The 19,804-nt window shown below is 34.1% G+C and overlaps 1 protein-coding gene across 1 annotated transcript; it reads left to right on the forward strand.

Annotated features, from left to right (window-relative positions):
* Window positions 1-5,456: 5,456 nt before the first annotated feature.
* LOC140152634 (band 7 protein AGAP004871-like) lies at window positions 5,457-19,789 on the forward strand. Its single transcript, XM_072175058.1, has 7 exons — window positions 5,457-5,653; window positions 8,768-8,907; window positions 11,885-12,040; window positions 13,224-13,376; window positions 14,602-14,708; window positions 16,619-16,697; window positions 17,614-19,789. The coding sequence occupies exons 1-7, from the start codon at window positions 5,602-5,604 to the stop codon at window positions 17,818-17,820; spliced, it is 894 nt and encodes a 297-aa protein (XP_072031159.1). The 5' UTR covers window positions 5,457-5,601; the 3' UTR covers window positions 17,821-19,789.
* Window positions 19,790-19,804: the final 15 nt, after the last annotated feature.

The raw sequence follows: 19,804 nt of genomic DNA on the forward strand, positions 1-19,804 counted from the left end.
ATCACATCGGCACCTCATTAAGCTGGTCAAGCTGTGTAACATTGCGTGAGCTCTTCTTTTTACACTATAATCAGAATAGCACAGGCCACCGCTGAAAAAATTTACTGAATAGTATAACAATTTATAGTTGCTATTAATATTAAACATTAAAATGTAAGACTCATAATGAGATCATTTGTGACATGATCTGGTCCATGGGGGCCTAAGGCGGCAAATTTGAAAGTGAGATAAAGGTAAAAATAAAAACAATAAAATACATAAGAAAACAGACATCAAAAAACTTCATAACTTTAGGACCAAGTATGCTAGACCTTCGGTGTTTTCAGTAAATGATAGCCTATTGTATGTATAATGTACTAATTACAGTAACTCTATTTTCAAAAATGCCTCCTTTGGCCCCCATGCACCAGATCGTGTCTCATTTCTACTTTTTAATGTTCATCGATATTGAAAATATATGTGAGCCTTTTTCATATACACAGTACACAGCTGTTTTCGGCAACCGTTTTGGCGAAGCGACTATGTACTGTAAAAGTGTTAGCACTTTGCTGAGTTTGAACTACTTTATTGACCTTTTCCCCCTCTATCCCACAATGCACTATTCCAGGGGGTATGACGTAGTCAATTAACCTCATAGATCGTGTGCATCCGATGGTCTTTTGCAATTATTTTGTCTTAATATGGGCATACTGATTCCATATATGCGGATTATCGTAAAGGCTGTCGATGTTACTAATTATGTAATTATTGAATACACGAGTGATGCAGTTACGGAATGATGCAGAACATCTGTGTACGAGATTATTGTTTACGTTTTATTTTCATCTCTGAAACAAAGTGAAACAGACACCGGCTGTATATCACTGTGCCAGATCGTGTGCCATTATCCACTATTACTTTTTTGTGATGACGGCACCAGTCGAAATGTCTATTCCCGAATGTAATGATCATAACTCTGTACTCCCCGGGGAACAGATGTGTTTTGCGACACTCATACCCCCCTGGAATAGTGCATGAAGGGGAAAAGGTCTATAGGCCTATACATAATATGAACAAATCATAAATTAAAAACTTAAATATATTTGCATGTTTTGTTGTTTTTCTTCTTTTTGTTGTTGTTTTGCAGTAGCTGCAAATAAATTTAGTGCAAAAATTCCAATTGTACAAGTGTTGCTTAGGTTTAAGCATTGAAAATAGTTATATCAATTAAAAGTGTATTGACATGTGTAACGGTGTATTATCAGTAGCAATCTGTAGCGATTCAACAAACCTTTGAAAGAACCTTGTACTCAATACAAGGCTGGTAACAAATATTATAAGGCAGTGTTTCCCAAACTTTTTTTATAAGCGACCCAATTTTTTTGTCCCGACTTATTTGTCGCAACCCACAAACCATTATAGTAGTATTTAACCACAGATATCCAGGGGTGGAGGATGGGTGAGACCAAAGTTTTGTGTTTGCTGGGTAGATGTTACAAACATAGGCCTTCATCAGAGCAGAACAGGCATAGTAAATATGTAATGATATGAAATCAGGGTGTCAGGTGGGTCAAGTGGTGTCAGAATGGGTCAAGGGTGGGTCAGGGATATTAGGATGGGTCAAGTGGTGTCAGGGTAGGTCAAGTGGCATCGGGATGGGTCAAGTGGTGTTAACTTCAGAAACACTGACAACGTTTAACAGAAAATTTTAAAAATGTTCGTTTATGAAGGGTATAAAATGTTTTATTGAGAAAACATTTTTTGAGAACTTGCTGCAAAACATTCTAACATATTGTTATTAAGCATTGACAAAATAGTTTGCACAAATGTTTGCCAAGAATATCTTGTGGTAACATGTTGACAACATTTGTAAAATTTTGTTGGGTTGTTTCCTATAAAAACGTTTTTTGAAATGTTTTCCTGGCCTTTATATAACCCGACATTTAAAGGTTATGATGTTTAAAACGTTTTGACCAAAACCATAATGCGTTTGTGACGTTTTAAAAACATTTTTGTGTTTGCTGGGATGTTGGGTGTCATGGTGGGTTATAGTGTGTCAGGTTTGGTCAAGAAGTGTCAGGGAGGGTCGATTGGGTCAGATAGAGACAGAGTGTGTCAAGTCACAAGTCGGGTGGGTATTGTTGAAAAAATATTCGGGGATTCATGGTAAAATACACACCAAAGTCACACCTCTGTTATCTTATGTGCCAGGAAATTGAAATTACCCATGATTTAATTACTCTTAAATTTATGCTACAAAATGAAAATTATTTAATTAAAATTTTGATAAAAAGATTGCAAACATTAGGCCTGTGGAAATCATTAAGATTTTTTCTGAAAATGATTAGATTGCTTTATTTCTGTTCAAATAATTTAATCAATATCTAATGCTTGCAGATAGTACAGTTTTACTGGGTGTCATGTATAATTTTGCCCAACAAAACCGATACATGTTCATAATATCCTTCATATTTGACCCTTTTCCATAGGTTGTTGACATCGATCTGATGAGCACTTGTTGGTTCAAGTTGTATTAATCGGTTCATAAATTAAAATCAAATAAGTCGTATGTACAGTTTTTGTATTTTGTAAGTATATACAAGGTTTTTAACAAATTGTTCACCTTATTTCCATGTCAAGATGCATCCATTGCTTAAAATAGGGACATAGTTACGGATTAGCCTTAATTTGGTACTACACCCCTGATCAATTCTGTGACTAATTTTGCATTTTTGTCAAAAAATAACTACACACTGGTAATAAAAGTTATATGTATATTATAGGAGCAAGGAATCCAATTATTTCACTGAAATTTCAGTGATTCAAGACAAGTGGTTCATTATATATGTTAAGAAATGAGGTACTTTCTAGCAGTACCTCTTTTCTTATCATAAATAACGTACCGCTTGTCTTGAGTCACTGAAATTCCAGTGTAGTAACTGGATTCCTTGCCCCTATAATATACATAACTTTTCTTACCAGTGTGTTATTATTTTGAGAAAAATGCAAAATAGTCTAAATTTATCAAGTGGGTGTAGTACCACCGGCACGCAGGATCACTCAAAGTGGGAAATTTTAGACATTGTTTTGTATTGTATCATCTTTAAAAGTAATGATGATAAGTATATAAAAGTATACATTTGCAGAAAGGAAATGATGCAAGGAATCCAACTAGCATGGTGGATTCCTGCAAAAATGAGCAGGTTTTTGAGAAAAGCGTCAAATTTGATTTTCCATGCCAATTTTTTTCGGTCCACCATAGCAACTTACCCTAAATTGATGAAAATTGCATATTTGTGTTCTAGCATCTGTATTGTAACTATTCAACAAAATAATTTGAGATACTGCCAACATGCAGTGTTCCTGAAATACGTAAGGCTATTTGCTTCCAAATAAAACTTCTTTTAAAAGCGGGAAATAGCATCTAATGGGCTGATACAATGGACATATTGATGTCATTTTCTTTGTAGTAATAGCCAAATTTGTTTCCTGTACGTGGCTTAAAAACCCGTGAAATGCAAATATGGTTTTTTGAAAATTATTTTCCATAGTCAAGATGCAAGTATCATTTATACCTCAAATTACTTATTTATTGTCAAATCAGTGCAGATTAGGTTAATAAAATAGAATATTGAAAGTTAGACCGAAGCCTGGACCGAAGTAGCTCAAAGTACTATACATCTGATCCGTGAACTTAGTCTTTTTAAAGACAAATTCTTGTTTGAATGATCCTTTCAGAAAGTCTCGTCATACACTTCAGTCACAGAAACATGTGACCTCTATCAAACAAATAATCCAGACGAAACGAACCCGTGCAAGCGATGAAGCGACAAGTAAACATCAGGTTAATGAAATGTTTTTGTTTGTTTATTAGGGAGCGTTCAGAAATACTTTGTTGGGGGGGCTGGGCACTTGGAAATTTTTGGAGTTTTTTTTAACCCCCTCCAGAGAACCTGAAACTTATTTGACCCCCCTTTAGAAATACACAATTTTTGAGAGCAAGTCTCAGGGCACATACTCAAGATTTTGAATGCTAAAGACTTGTTTATCAGGGACTTTCTTGTAAAATTGCCGGTTACATCATTTTATTTTGACATAGATATACTATACCCTTTGAGCTTCCGAAAATGCTGATGTGCGCTCGCAAAAATTGTGTATGTTATTTTGGCCCATGACCGAATTTTGGTGGAAGGCCTCCTAACCTCGACCCCCTTTCCTTTGCCTTCTCGATTTGTCTTTCATTAGTTCTCTTTTATTTTTTGTCAGGCACTCTGGCCCCCTGACTACTGTTTATATTTATAAAATCATTTTGCGATTCCCATTCTGACTTAACAAATATCATTGATTTTAATTAGTGAAGGTGGTGAGACAAGTTGCATCCTAGATGGTTATTTATTAGACTATGTTAGTAGCATCGATAAAATAAAATCTATTTTGTACTATTTCTAGTCATAATCAGTTGAAAACTTTTTGACCCCCTCCCATAAGGAGCAAAATGTTTGCACATAATTAAGTTCTTTTTATTTAAATTTTCTGGTTTTATCATTTGCCATTTTCTGGTGTCATTTTAAAATCGTATGCGCTGCGCTCTTGTAGCGCAATAAATGCTTCTGAAGCTGACCCCGGGTTCTGATATGTGTAGGCAGGGAAAATCAGGGCTTAACCCACCACTAATTGCAACAAACCATTTAATCACCATTCATTTAAGAATAGTATATAAACGAAAATCACCATTCATTTCGGAAAGTATAGGCCCAATTAAAGAAAATAATCATCAAGTCTCCAAAATTGGAACAGCGCCTAATTTGCATAAATCCAAAATGATCATCAAACTTAAGTAATTTTTGGCATTAGGCCCTTCACAATTGATTCTGAGTTTACTGTTCATGATTTTAAAAATAGGACGAGGTGACTTAATTATTAATTATCTATTGATTTTCTTTATTTAGTATTTAGTTCTCACAACCAATTATCAACCCGTTTTGACGGGAGTCGGCATTAATTATTTTATTATATTAATATGCTTACTTTTACACATAGTATAAGGTGCAGTTATGCTGTTTGTTTATTCATCATTTATATTGTTGATATGATTCATGTTAGAAAGTAGCAAGTAAAAGTCATAAAGAAGAAAATCCAAAATAATTAAATAATTTGCAATTTTGGACGCGGGCGGTGAACAGTAAACTAAGAATTTTATAATGTGAAGGGCCTTATCCGATTATTACTTTTTATTGCAGCTAGTATTATTATTCTTATAATCCTGTACATATTAATGATTATTATTATTATTATTTTAATACCATCTCATTCTAGTACTAGTAGTAGTAGAGATAAAGTCGGGGATTAGGTATTATGTGCCAAATACTAGTATTCGCAGGACTTGTGTGAAGTCCAAAACAGTCCATTATGTCATAGGTAAATACACGCCCACGTAAAAAATGCAGGTAGACTCAATCCAAGCACATGACACTGACGTCGTCGGAATGAACGTATGTCACAAGAGATACCACTAGATAAAAGACGTTGCACATCATGTACGTGTAGCAGACCAGAGCTTGCAATTTATAGTGTGATCATCTGTAGTAATTAGACGAGAGTCGTATTGAACTAAAGAGCAAAATGGCATCGTCAGATCGAGAAGTACTGAAAATGGAGCAGGGCGGACACGGCGGTGAGCTATATTTTGCATGTCGTTTTTGTACTGATTTATAATGATGTGCTATATATAGAACCAAAATGGATACCAGCGCTTTAGATAGCAGTGGTGCGGGATTAGCGTTTTATAATTTGAAACCATGCTCAGTTCAGTGTTGTTTTGTTATATGCATTTTAACACACGACACGCTTGGTATTCATGCTTGGTTTTACACGTTTTCACTATGGGCTGAATGAGAAAAAAACCTTGTGCATTGTCATGTCAGAAATTAATATTTTGTTCTGGGTCTGAATCTGATTATTCGGACTACTATTTGGTGACCTATATGCCAAGCTAGCTTTGCAAATAGGTAAATATGAAAACAGTGACAAATTAAACATGAAATTTAAACAATCTTGTCATTTTGAAGGGACATTATATAATTGAAGATATTGTGTTTTTATGTAGGCATAATGTGATTTTGTCCCATGCAAAATGACAATATACACTGTTGAATTTGACATTTTGTTACCGTTTTCCCTATTTCCCAAATATATAGCTCGTGAGCCAAATAGGTCACAGTGAAAATCTACATAGGACTTTTAGTTTTCTTGTCCAGCATAAATTAATAATGAACAATAAATAATATGGATAATAATAATGTTGTTGATTTGATTTATTTTAGCGTATCAACATATAGGCTTATATTCCGGGGCTTTTAATATTCATATTTATGTCGTAAAATGCATTAAGATTTGAGAAAAGATATACAGGTTTGTTATCATGGTTATATTATGTGTCCCCAGAGAAGCTCAGAGATATAGTTCCAGTAACTGTATACTCAGTCGGTATCGTCATTATTAGATACTGAGTTACAGGGGCGCTCTATTGACATTGTTCCACAAATAAAGAGCATCACAATATATGTGGGATCATTTTGGGCTCCAAAGATGTAGCTGAGGAACTATCTCCACAGTTTGGGCCTGCATTGATGGTTTTAATCCCATTGTACCAGGGTTTGGGCATGGGTGGATGATTTTAATCCCATTGTACTATACATATATACATACCAAAATTGAGGACCAGACCATTGACCTGATCTTTGCCTGAGTAGGCAAAACCTGCAATCTTCATGGGAGTAATTTACTTAAGGGGGTACTACACCCCTGCACAAATGTGTGCCTATTTTTGCATTTTTCTCAAAAATTATAGCGCATTGATAACAAGTAAAGGGCCTATTATAGGGGCAAGGACTACAACTACTGCACTGGAAATTTTATTTCAGCACAGACAACAGTTGTGGAGTTACAGTCAAAAATGAGGGAAAACCACTATTTGATCAATAAATCAATAACTACTTGCCTTGAATTGCTGAATTTTCAGCGCAGTAGTTGCAGTCCTTGCCCCTATAATATACATATTTTACTTGTCACCAATGCGCTATAATTTTTGAGAAAAAATGCAAAAATAGGCACAAAATTGGCCAGGGGTGTAGTACCCCCTTAACTAATGCAAAAGTGGTCAAAATATTGCTCTGCAAAATATCTTAATTTACATGATTTGGATTCACCAGTAATTTGGAATTATTATATTGAGCAGCATTCTCCTTGTGATGTTTCTACACTGTGTAGAGAGGGTCTTCAACATCTCTGATGTAAAACTGACAAATACTATATTTCTTGATGCTTAAAGTTTGGATTTCTTAAACGTATCCCTATGTACCGCTGACCACTATGATAAAGACTGAAGATTTGATTTTTGAAATAATACAAGCAAAAAAGTTGGACCCAACAGGGTATTAGTGAATTTCAATTTACAGTTAAGGGACAAATGGGGGGGGGAGAGTTTGTTTTATTATGATTTTATTTATATACATAATTCTCAGTAAAAATATTGTTAACAACTATTAACATGATTAATGCCATGTTTAGGCCATAAACAACATGTAACAAGTTGTTTAACATGGGTTGTTTAAAATATTGTTTGCAGTGTTTATAAATTGTCCATTCAAATACCTGGTACAAATATCAGGTCAAAATATGTATTATGAATTTTACTCGTCCATTTTATTCTTAATGTTCATGATTTAAAGAAAAAATTGAACATGTTTATTGTTTGATCGTAGTTGATATTACAAACAAAAGAACTGTGGTTGGGCTATGATTCCTATGCCAAATAAAAATAATAGTTTGTTGATTCAAGATATTACTTTACAATTTGACATCGTGATGTGTATAGCATAATAAATTGCTTCATCTGCTTAGGCTATAATAGCTGTGCGTGCTTCCGCAAATTGAAAACTAATTATGCATAATAATTAAATGTGAGACCGTTGTTCAAGTGTAAACTAAGTCATAGGTTGGGAGTTAATTGCTGATGAGATGCAGTTTGATTTATGCCTCATTAAGCGATGATACAGATCTATTAAAGTATGCCGAGGAGGAGCACATCAAACACAAAAACCTTTCGGAACTTGAGTTTTTTGGTTTTGGTCAAATCATTTTAGTAACAAAAATGTTTGGGCTATGAATTGTACCGAATACTGCAATTGCAACAACATAGCTAAAGTCTTACCAAAATGTTATATTTAAAGACAAATTAAAATAGTTTTGCAAAAAAATTTTTACACTTAAATAATATTATCTTGGAATATTTTGCGGCAAGTTTTTAAAGCTGTTTTTGGAATATTGTTATAGGCCTATATAAAACGTTTTAAACATGGTAAAACGTTATGTTGTTAAAACGTGCCCTTTTAAGTTATATAACCTGACATTTGAACGTTTTCTGTTTACCTTTTCTAACCTTTTACGAATGTTTTCGAAAAGTGTTTTTGTTTGCTGGGAAGAAGATGGTGATTATGATGACGATTATTTATTTATTTATTTATTTGATTTTTTTTTACTTCAATTAATTAATAATATTACTTTGTTATGTAATATCGAAATAGATTTATAAGTCTGGGTAGGCCTATATTAGGTGTATATACCACAGTCTTTTTTAAAAATCCGACTGTCCGTTTCCCTTGTAGGCTCCTACAATACCACCCCCCCGAGTCTATATACGCATGATTTCAAGAGTCAGTGTGCCAAATTCTAATACTGATATCCCAAATAATTTAGTGTTTCTATATAAACCTCGTCTTTCTTTCAGCTCCATCAGGGTATCATGTGCCAAATTCAGAAGAGGAAGACACTGGAGGCTGTACCACATGCTGCGGATATCTTCTTATTTTCTTCTCTTGGATCCTTATGTTCTTGACATTCCCGTTTTGTCTTTGTGCTGCTATTAAGGTATAATTACTATAGTATATTAATAATTATGGTCACAAATGCCTATTTTGTAGTATCCTTTTTGTATTTGTATAATGAGAAATGACTAAAAGCTTTTCCATGTTTAATTAAGCACGTTAAGACCGAACGTTATATAGGCCTACCTTTATTTTAATGGCTTGAGCCGGCTCTCCACTAAAATGTCACACACATTTATCATCATTTGTGTCAAGGCACGATGTAAAGACCCGTAGACTGTAAGGGGGTGTCAGTCCACGTTTCATGCATGGGCAAATTGTTCAAATGTATACCCAATATATTAAGCTCAAGATTAGAAGATAGGCTCTATACAAATTAAAAATCAAATTATTTTCCCGAACTGATGCTCGGCTATAAATTCACCAAACGCATATAATAGATCTTCAAAAAACGCTCTTTTTTTGAAGATCTATGCCAAAATGGTAAATTGTTATGGAAATCCAGCACTCAACCACACACGTCACAAGCACATGATGTTATGCTAGAATCATAATCTTTTTTGAAATTGATAGGCCCCTACTCAGTTGTGAATCTATTCTTTATTAATATTGGAAAGCCCAACGTTAATAGTCACGGTAATTGATATACCATGCACCGCACAATTTTAAATCTTGATTGAATGGCCCATTTTGCTTTATAGCATTGACTTTCGGTCTATAATTATTCTTGTATTATAATCTGCATGTGTAAAGACTGCAATCGAAAATTAAACTGTTCATTCATTTGTTTCTAATTTCGATTGGTCAGATTGGTTTCTCCCTCATGAGTCTTCTGAACTTTTTTTTCGTTCATAAGTGTAATACATACATTATTTGAAGCTCAGCACATATTTTAAATACAAAATACGTGCAGATGAGCTATTACCGTATCTTCTTGTGGAAAATAAATTACTGAAGTGATTTATTATGTATGATGTTGAATACGAAATCCATTACAACCATGACATGATCTAAATAGATTAAATAAATAATGTTATATTATTTTAGGCCATGCATCGTGTTTCACTATTAATATCATTAAATCATATAGTTAAGGGGGTACTACACCCCTCGATAAATGTGTGTCTATTTTTGCATCTTTCTCAAAAACTAATAACACAGTGGTAACAAAAGTTACGCATATTATAAGGGCAAGGAATCCAATTACTACACTGGAATTTCAGTGACCCAAGACAAGTGGTTTGTTATTTATGATAAGAAATAAGGTACCGCTAGGATGTACCTCATTTTCTATCATATATACTGAACCGCTTATCTTGAGTCATTGAAATTTCAGTGTAGTAATTGGATTCCTTGCCCCAATAATATACATAAGTTTTGTTGCCAGTTTGTTATTAATTTTTGAGAAAAATGCACAAATTGTCACAAATTTACCACAGGGGTGTAGTACCCCCTTAACAGCATAGAGATGTATACCCAGGGATGTCATAGACCTAGTATTTACTATGTAGGCATATGAGTGGTATTATACGTCTCATAAATAAAATCCAATGATCTTTGAATGATATCAAATGGACAAAATAGTTTTAGGCCCTTCACAATTGATTTTGAATTTACTGTTTCCCTCCCGCAGCCAAAATTGAGAATTGCATGTAGAAACATGGTCTTCATCCGTGGCATTGTCTTTTTAAAGACATTTCTTTTTATAACTGATATGATGGCTATCACACACTCAGAACGCTAGTCAGTCGATGGCTATTACTGTTAAATACAAGACCCATGCACTCGGTCACTTTATAATTAGGCACTGGAAACGATCGAATTCGGTCATAGACCCTTGATTTGGTGTTGAAATTGGCAAAATTTTCAGTTACACCTTAGGCCTATATCACTCCATCATAATTAATTTTCTCGGTCGAATGAAAAGCAATAATTTTCATTTTTTCGGTAAATGTTTTTAAAAAAATATAATGCTTGGTACTGTATAATTTTTTCAAACCCTGGTGTTCAACTTAGGTGTGAAATTTAGGCTTCAGTAGTGTAAGATTTTCGATTTTCACAGGCTTCAACTTGCCCCATGAGCTTTGGGGGGGGGGGTCAACGTTTTTGCTTTTCAAAGTAACATAATTTGCTAATGAAATATATTTTCCAACTTTCTAAAGCGCATGATATATGTCATAGTTTTGTCAGAATTTCGGTTTTTATTGCAACATTTTTCAATTCCGACTACCAATTTTGTCCAAATCAACTCGCGAATGTACCCATGGATGAATAATTTTGCAAACCACAGTAGGAGTATCGATTATTTCTGCTGGTTATATATTAGAAATGAAGTATTGGGTTGGACATTAGCAGTCGCAGGTGAAAAAAGGTGAAATCAAAACGGATATTCTGCCAAAACTATAATATAGTAGACCCACACGATGTGCCTTATATAAAGGTGGGGAAAATCTTTCTGTAGCGAACTAATTAACTATATTAGTTTGAAACGCTAAAATCTTGATTCCAAAAGCTCATGAGCGAAGTTGAGGCCTATAAAAATCTATAAAATTAAAGACACAATTTCATGCCTAATTTTAACACCAGGATTTTTTTTTAAACAAAAACATAACTTTTTTCTCTCGTATTTTGTTTACAAAAGGAAGTAAACTAAAATAGGTCCCCACCAATTCCATATTATTTTGAAATTGTCATGAAAGGCTGGGTGTGAAAGCCGATCATCCGATGTTGATACTATAGGCTGATATTCCGAAAGCGGGTCTAACTTTGGTTTAAGTTAAACCCAGGTCTATAGTAATTAGTCAAGCTTCGGTCTAAGTCGGGTCTAAGTACCGGGGTCTTTTTATAGGGGGCCTAAGTCAGGTTTAACTGGTGCAAATTTAGTACCGGCTTAAGTTAGACCCACTCTCGGAATATCAGGCATACATTTTGCTTTAATATATTTAAATGTATCTATATATAGGCGGTATAGGAATATGAAGGGAGATTTTAAAGTTGCTATTATTTTCTCGTTTTAACAGATTGTACAAGAATATGAACGTGCGGTAATATTCCGTATGGGTCGATTAGCTCCTGGAGGTGCCAAAGGACCGGGTCTCTTCTTTATTCTGCCTTGCCTTGATGAGATCAAAGTTGTGGACCAGAGGACCATTTCTTTCGATGTGCCGCCACAAGAGGTTTGTTACTATTAAATTATATCTATTTTATAGAGATGATTCATTTTTGTTTTGTTACAATTTTCGAATTCGCATTGTTTCAATTTCAAGCCTTAACCAAAGATCTTTTGTAAAGCTAGTTGGTGATATGTATACTGATGCATGGCTGACAAACGTAACCAGGCCAGCTGAAATATGAATATTAATCAGGTTAATAAACCAAAAACTGTACGACAAGAATTTTCGCACCACGTACGTTCAAGTTCACTTTTCAATGTGCGAACTGTAGTGAGGATAACAAAAACGACTGGTAAACAAGTCTACTAAATGACCCCAAAAGGTTAAGTCATCTGAGGAACAAAATGGCAGACAAGTACCAGCCCCTTTCCACCGAAAATACAGCTTCTTTAGCCAATGTGAACATGGGGTCATCGGCAGAAATATTTTCCTATCATATTGGACTAACACGTCAGCTATATGGTATTTTTATTATTGTGAAAAGAAAAGTGTAAATGTTCGTTATGTTTCGTATTGACGAAATAATTAATTACGTAATACCAAATATGGAGGTATCCAAAACTATGCTGATTAGAAGGTCCAACAAACCAGAATAGGCCTACTGGTATCCAAAATTATGCAAATGAGTTGAAGGAGGTATAGCCTCTAGTTTATATTATTAGACCTCGCATAGATCAAGGACCACAGTTAATTAAACTGTTAAACGGCCAAGATAAATAGTAATGTGGACTTATTCAAATTTGAAGTTATAATAGTTTTGAAACTCACTACATACATACATACATACAACAAGGCTTTTATTACCCGCCTATATATAATACCATTTAATAGACCTTTGCCATCAGGCCACAGACACAATCCAGTAATCAAATAAAGGCAAAATCTGCCCCCAGAATCTGCCATTTGATTTTCTCTGTGTAATCGGTAATTATGTTCAATGTCTATAGGATACATACTTAGATAGATTTTGTTCAAATAGGCCCCCTAAATGCAACGAGTCTCTATTGATCAACTGAGCAATCATGCATATTTTGTGCAAAGAGCGTTGCTTTATTGCTATAATGTACATTTTTGATTTTATATAAGCCATAATTCTTTCAAAAATATGTAATGTATCATAACATGAAAATAGTAGATATGGTCATAATAAGATAATATAACATAGTATTCTGTCTAATTTCCTCAGGTTTTGTCTAAGGACAGCGTTACGGTAACAGTCGATGCAGTAGTCTATTTCAGAGTCTTCAACCCGGTAATGTCAGTTATAAACGTACAGAATTATCAGGCATCTACCCGCTTATTGGCCGCTACGACCCTGCGTAATATCCTCGGAACAAAGGTATGGACAATGTTACAGGCATAAAACAATTACATACGTTGCTATAATGGACATCATATTAATTAAACAGTATACATTAAATCTTTATAAAAGCATTTATGTAAAATTAAATATTTTACAAGGCATCAAATTTTGAAAGTGCACGTAACACACAACGCTTAATTCACATGATTTTAAATAAATGGTAAAGGACATTGTGGTGAGTAATCCGATTTTAGATTTGGATTTAAATCAGAATTATTAAAAAAGAAAGATTAAAAGCTAAATAAAAGATTCAAATTGAATCTGAAAGATTACAAATTAAATATTTAATTTGAAATTTGATTTAAAACTTTGTTTAAAATTAATTGAATATTTAAAATATAATATGAAACATTTCAGATTTCAAATTAAGTTAAAAATATTCAAATTAAATGTAAGATTTCAAATTAGATATAATTAAAGATAGAAAATTTAAAATTAAATAAAAAAGATGTAATAATAAATCTATTTTTTTAATTAAATCATAGAGACTTAAATCTTAAAAGATGTTTAATGAAATCTAAACGAATTAACATTAAATATAGATATTTAAAATTAAATCTAACTGATTTAAAATTAAACTATTTAAGAAACACGTTCTTTATAATTATTCAAATTTAAATTCAAAATAGGATTACTTACTAACCAGTCACTTCTTATTTTCTACTGTTCTTCATCAATTTCATTTTTAAATGCTCATTATTTTTCACCATTTATAGCTCTGCTCAGGTGTGAGTACATTTCTACTCAGTGTGAATGTATTAAAACAATGCAAGGAAATCGAACTATTTCTGAATATACTTAAAAGTATACATTGCATATGGGTAGTTAACAAGAATGGTACTTTACTTAGCAAAGATTGTTATGAGGATTCATTGTTTGTTATATAATGTAAAAATATTTCAACAGTCGCATAGAATATACTTTGAATATTCGACAAAACTCACATTTTCGATGACGTAATGGTTTCCAAAGTTGTTGCAATGGACCTGCGTTATCATAATGCTTTGTGTTTTTCATCCAACTAAACGGGCGATTGCATTAAACATACATCAGTGGACACCATGAGAAAGCTTGTGTTTGGCGTTGACAATTGCAAGTTTCAATTAAATTTATGTCGAAAGTCTGTTTGTATCTTTTCATTAGAAACAGTTTCTTTTTTCTTTGTTCTTATGTATTTATTTATTTATTTAATTATTCACAGACCTTGGCAGAGATGTTGAGTCACCGTGATTCAGTAAGCGCAGAAATGCAGGAATCTTTGGATACGGGTACCGACCCATGGGGAGTTAAAGTAGAACGTGTTGAAATGTAAGAAAATTATGTTAATGTAAGGTGTAATTTTCAAAAGGTCTTCTTGTCATTAAAGATCCATACCTCTCATTTTTTTCTACTATGCACTTTATCATTCACACAAAAGGAATGGTGAGTGCGACCTGAATGGGCGTGGTGGTGTTATTTATGGTAACTAAATCAGGGCGTTAACTGGTGGTGAGAATATTGAGAGGAATGTACCTCCGCCAATGGCCCACCCAGATAGGTCCGCATATATCTTTACCCCAGTGATCACTATAGTGTTAGAGGGTCCTCCCCCTGCCAATCCAAAGCTTAATAGTGAACGTTGGAAGGAAATCAATAGCTGAACGGAAGAGCACTGCGATATGAATAATGCCAAGGGAGGAGAGACCAAGAAACGATTTGATTGTGTGGAGATGGTCTAAAAGGTGCGAGTTTATGATTTCATGGACATGGATTGAGATGGGATTAAATATAGATTTTGAGCTTGTATTCATCTCTAATGGCCGTATTTTTAATATTTCTGATCTGCTCAGAGAGCTTAGCTGATATGAGATCAAGAGTGTCCTGGGTTTTGTCTTTGATTGTTATTTGGCAACCTAAAAACTTCTCGGGCGCATCTTTGACGGTCTTCAGGACATCCTGACCAAGACTGAAATTCAATTCACAAAGAACGCCACTTAATTATTGAAATAGTTTTGCACAGGTTTCAGTTGCAGATTCATGGATTGTGTTATTCATACGTTTTTGATGTTTACGTTTGTCAGAAGTGATTACCCCTGGGTGATTACACAAAAGCCATCCGCAAATGGGATTGTGATGTGATAGACTCCATTGAGATCATAACCAAACTGTTCTTTGAGTTTTAATGTTGAATGATAGGTTTGAAGACCATAGAAAGATGATAGGACTCGGGGTCTCCTTGAAAAACACCCCTCTTATTAAAAATTGAATGACTCCTAAGTCCAATGTTTTGTCTCAAGTTAACGCACCCTTGCAAGCGGGAGTAGAGGTTCTGAATATAATCGTAAACCGGAGTTGGAATGCCGTTACGGCGAAGGGTATAATACTAAAAGTATAAGGATGGTCGAAGTCCATTGCTATTTGATATTTTCCCAGAGGAGGCTTAAAGGCATTGCTATACAATGCAATATGATTGGGAAATTTGATCAATATAACCTAATCTTATTAAGGCAAAGTCCCCATTACCACACACACAAAATGGTAATTTTAAAATTGCAGCCAGCGAGCTAATAGTTGAGACTTATCAAATTAAATTGGATTTTCTTATAGAAAACATTCTTAATGTTCGACTACATTAATTTTATTCATAAGTCTTAATATTTTGAATGTTAAATAAAAGGATGAAAACACCAGATATTTGCACACAATCCCAATGCAAGGTATGGTCAACTGTACCACATGTGTACAAAAGCCAGACATACCAAGGTCAGAAACCCCATTGGGTTATGGGAATGTCTTTACACATCATATTGAATATTGAATATTGTGTCCATTTTTGAAAGGGCCATCAGAATAGTATAGAAATAAAATACCTGATGTATAAACGTTTATCCTTATTTCTTTTGCGAAATCCAAACGAAAAACATCCCTGTCTAAGAGTATTAATGTTTCTACTGACGTCAAAATCTGCATGCATATATATTACAAAAGTAGATGAAGTAATCAATACAACATCTCTGTAATGCTTCGTTGCTATAAATACAGGAATGTTTCAAAATTGTCTCTTGAGTTGTTTATGTACAGACATTGCACAAGAAAATCAAAATAACCTCAAAATATCCTCACGTCATATGTAAATACAGTGGTACAGAGAAGATAACATATTTCCTTGCTTATCTTGTTTTATATATTACATGTATTAATTATTATTAAATCTATTTAATGTTTTTGATATATAACAGTAAGGATGTCCGTTTACCACTTCAACTGCAACGTGCAATGGCGGCTGAAGCAGAAGCATCCAGAGAGGCCCGTGCTAAGGTAAGTTCTTAGTAAAAGTCTGTCATCCAAATCCTATATCGTATTTAATATTTATCGTATATAGATGTTTGAATTGTAAGATCTGCAAATTATCAGTGTTGGAAATTAGCCAAAATGTTCAAGGGCCATTGGGTCAGTAGGTCTAAAATTGTATGGGCCCTCATCAATTTGTACGGACCCAAATTGTTCCCTGATCCCGACCCCTTGAATATATTTAATAACTCACCAGAAGAGAATGAATGCCCTGTATAATCTTGCTAAATGTTTGCATTGAATATATTGTTGTGCAATATTTTAACCTTTTTTGAACTTACCCCGCCATGTGGGCGAACCTGTCACATCATGGGGCAAGTCCGCCACTTTGCAAAAATTGTTTGTTTGCTCTATCCTGTTAATATTGTAAAGCCTAGATAGTTCTGAGATTGTGGTCGTATATATAAACCAAGACATAGGGCTTTCACGTGGGCTAATCAGGTTCTCCCTAACCTTAAAATTGACATCGCTAGGTTGGTCAGAAAAAAAAAGGACGAACACTCCCCGCTCTCCCCTACTAATAATATCGAGAGACACTTCATAGACGATCAAGCCATGCTAACAGAACAATTTTGGTTTATGGTAAATACTCTCATTTTTGGACGACCTCAGAATTTACATTTCTTGAGGCACAACAGTAGAAGTACTCTTTTGGCTAAGTTAATTACGACTGCCGCCACAAGAGTTTATGGAACTTATATATAGGGTTTTGGTGTTAGGGTAATAATTAGGGTCACTGTATATATATGGGGGCTTGCACCTTAATTTTCTATTGCATGCCTGATAAGATACGATAAAGTTACACTGATTTTCGTATTTTACGTTTATACCACTAAACAGTACATATTTGTATTATAATATATCTTACCCTTTCCCTCATCAGGTCATCGCCGCAGAAGGAGAACAGAACGCGTCTCGTGCTCTCAAAGAAGCTGCCGACATCATCTCTGAATCACCGTCAGCTTTGCAGCTCCGATATCTTCAAACTCTCAACACCATCTCAGCGGAGAAGAACTCCACCATCATATTCCCTCTGCCCATTGATATGCTATCTGGGTTTGCCGGAGGGAAAGGTGGAACTAAAATGTAATGCAGAACTATCTGAAATGTTTGAAAAGAGGTTCACTCTGGGCGGTATCAGCGTCCGGTATTCCTGTAGGTGCTTTCTGATCTCATTTCAAAAGATTTGAATTAAATCCCAAGGAATTGGGGTTAGTGAACAAACCAGTTTTAGATTTCAAATTCTAATCTTAAAGATTTTAATCATTTTAAAATCAAATCTTTTTAGATTATTCCCAAAACGAATTACTCACTAACCATGCGAGTCCTTTTGGATTAAGTTCAAATCTTTCGAAATATTGGTTCATAATTTTGATAATTATTACCGAACAAAAAGAAATGTAGGCCTAAATGAGAAACATTGGTGCACAGTATCGATCAGGTAACACAGACGATAAACCTTTGTAATATTAATGAGTAATATAATTGATTCATTTCCAAATGGTGTACTTCATTAACCCCCATTCAACAAGCATATAGTAGCTGAAAATACAACCTCAACTTGTGGAGTATTAGTTTTTGTACCCATCCAAAGGTCATTCTATAAGTGAATAGGAATAAGGAATCGAGACTTGGCAGTGCTACGTTTGTGTTCCCGGTTTATATGGAGTATAGTGTGTGTGATGGTTATGAATTATGTTACAACTCCCAAAAATATTCACGTATAATACTCGTGAATAGTATTAAGTTTCACTTAAATTAATATTTCAATTAATATTGTTTACCTGTGATGCTATTTCCATCAGATAGGACAGAACCACTGACATGCAAGGAAAACTTTTATTGAATAGGTGTAGTTTATAATCAAAGACAAAATTAGTTTGCGTCTGACATCAGGGCAAATGCGCGGTGTGATTGGTTGTTGACTAGCCAGTACTGCATTTTCGGAGTCTAGTTGACAGGACTTCATACGCAAACTTGTCTTTCTAACTTGGTCTCGAATTATAATTAATAGTCAAGTTATGATAAAGATCTTTAGTAAATTATTCATCTATCACTGTAAAACAAAGTGCTGTGATTTATTTTACGGTAGTTGCCTGCAATAAAGTTACCAACAAAACTACTGCAACTTTCCATAAGAATGTAGAAATTCTTAGTTTTACAGATTTTTTTTTGTTGGCAGAACAGTTCCGCCAACTTTTTTCCCGGAAGTTTCCGTAAAATTACAACACATACTTTTTACAGTGTATATAAAGAACAGGAACATTGACTAGAAAATGTTCAGGCTTGACTAAAATATGTGCTGCTGTTAAGTTTGTTTTGTTCCTTTTTAGATCTTTAATTAGCTAGCTTTAATGGGCATTTTGTGACTCTGGCATCCTACTCTTTAAGGGTATGGTGCAATAGATATCCACATCTTTTTCCAACATTTCAGTTGATTCGGACATTAATATAAAAAATATGCATAATTGCATCGTATATTTTCAACAGGTATGGTTGTCAACTCGATCTACTAACAACTCGCAATTATATATTGGGTTCATCTCAAATACGTTTTCTCAGGGTATGCAAAGTTGTTTTCTTATCAATCGTTTAATTTAATTTAGAAGATGTGCATACCATTTAGAAAGATTCTGTTGTATTCAATGCCTATAATAGTATTTTCTTTCTAACGAAGTAACGATAATTGTGCTTTTCGGCGATATGCATGATGATAATATACCTATAGGAGTCGTTGTATTTACCTGATTCAATTCAGTCAAACACTTTTGATGTACCTGAAAGTGCCTTGACCTGTGTATTTTGCGAGTATGATAATGCTATTTTCATGATTTATGTATATTTTCACTCCTCTGTTCAATCCTGTACATCATAATTATCTTTATGATATTCAGTATTAGCGTTATAATATAAATTTTGGTTTTGTATTGTTTGTATCCATTATAAATTCCTATTGATGTATTATACAAGAGAAGATTATTTAGATCAGCTGTTCCAAATGGTACAATCCTCGTATCATGTAGTAGTTTTTTCGAAGTACCCGGATGACTGCAATATTTTTTTTTAAAAACGTA

The sequence above is a fragment of the Amphiura filiformis genome, chromosome 5 (assembly GCF_039555335.1).
Source record: "Amphiura filiformis chromosome 5, Afil_fr2py, whole genome shotgun sequence".
Taxonomy (NCBI): Eukaryota; Metazoa; Echinodermata; class Ophiuroidea; order Amphilepidida; family Amphiuridae; genus Amphiura; species Amphiura filiformis.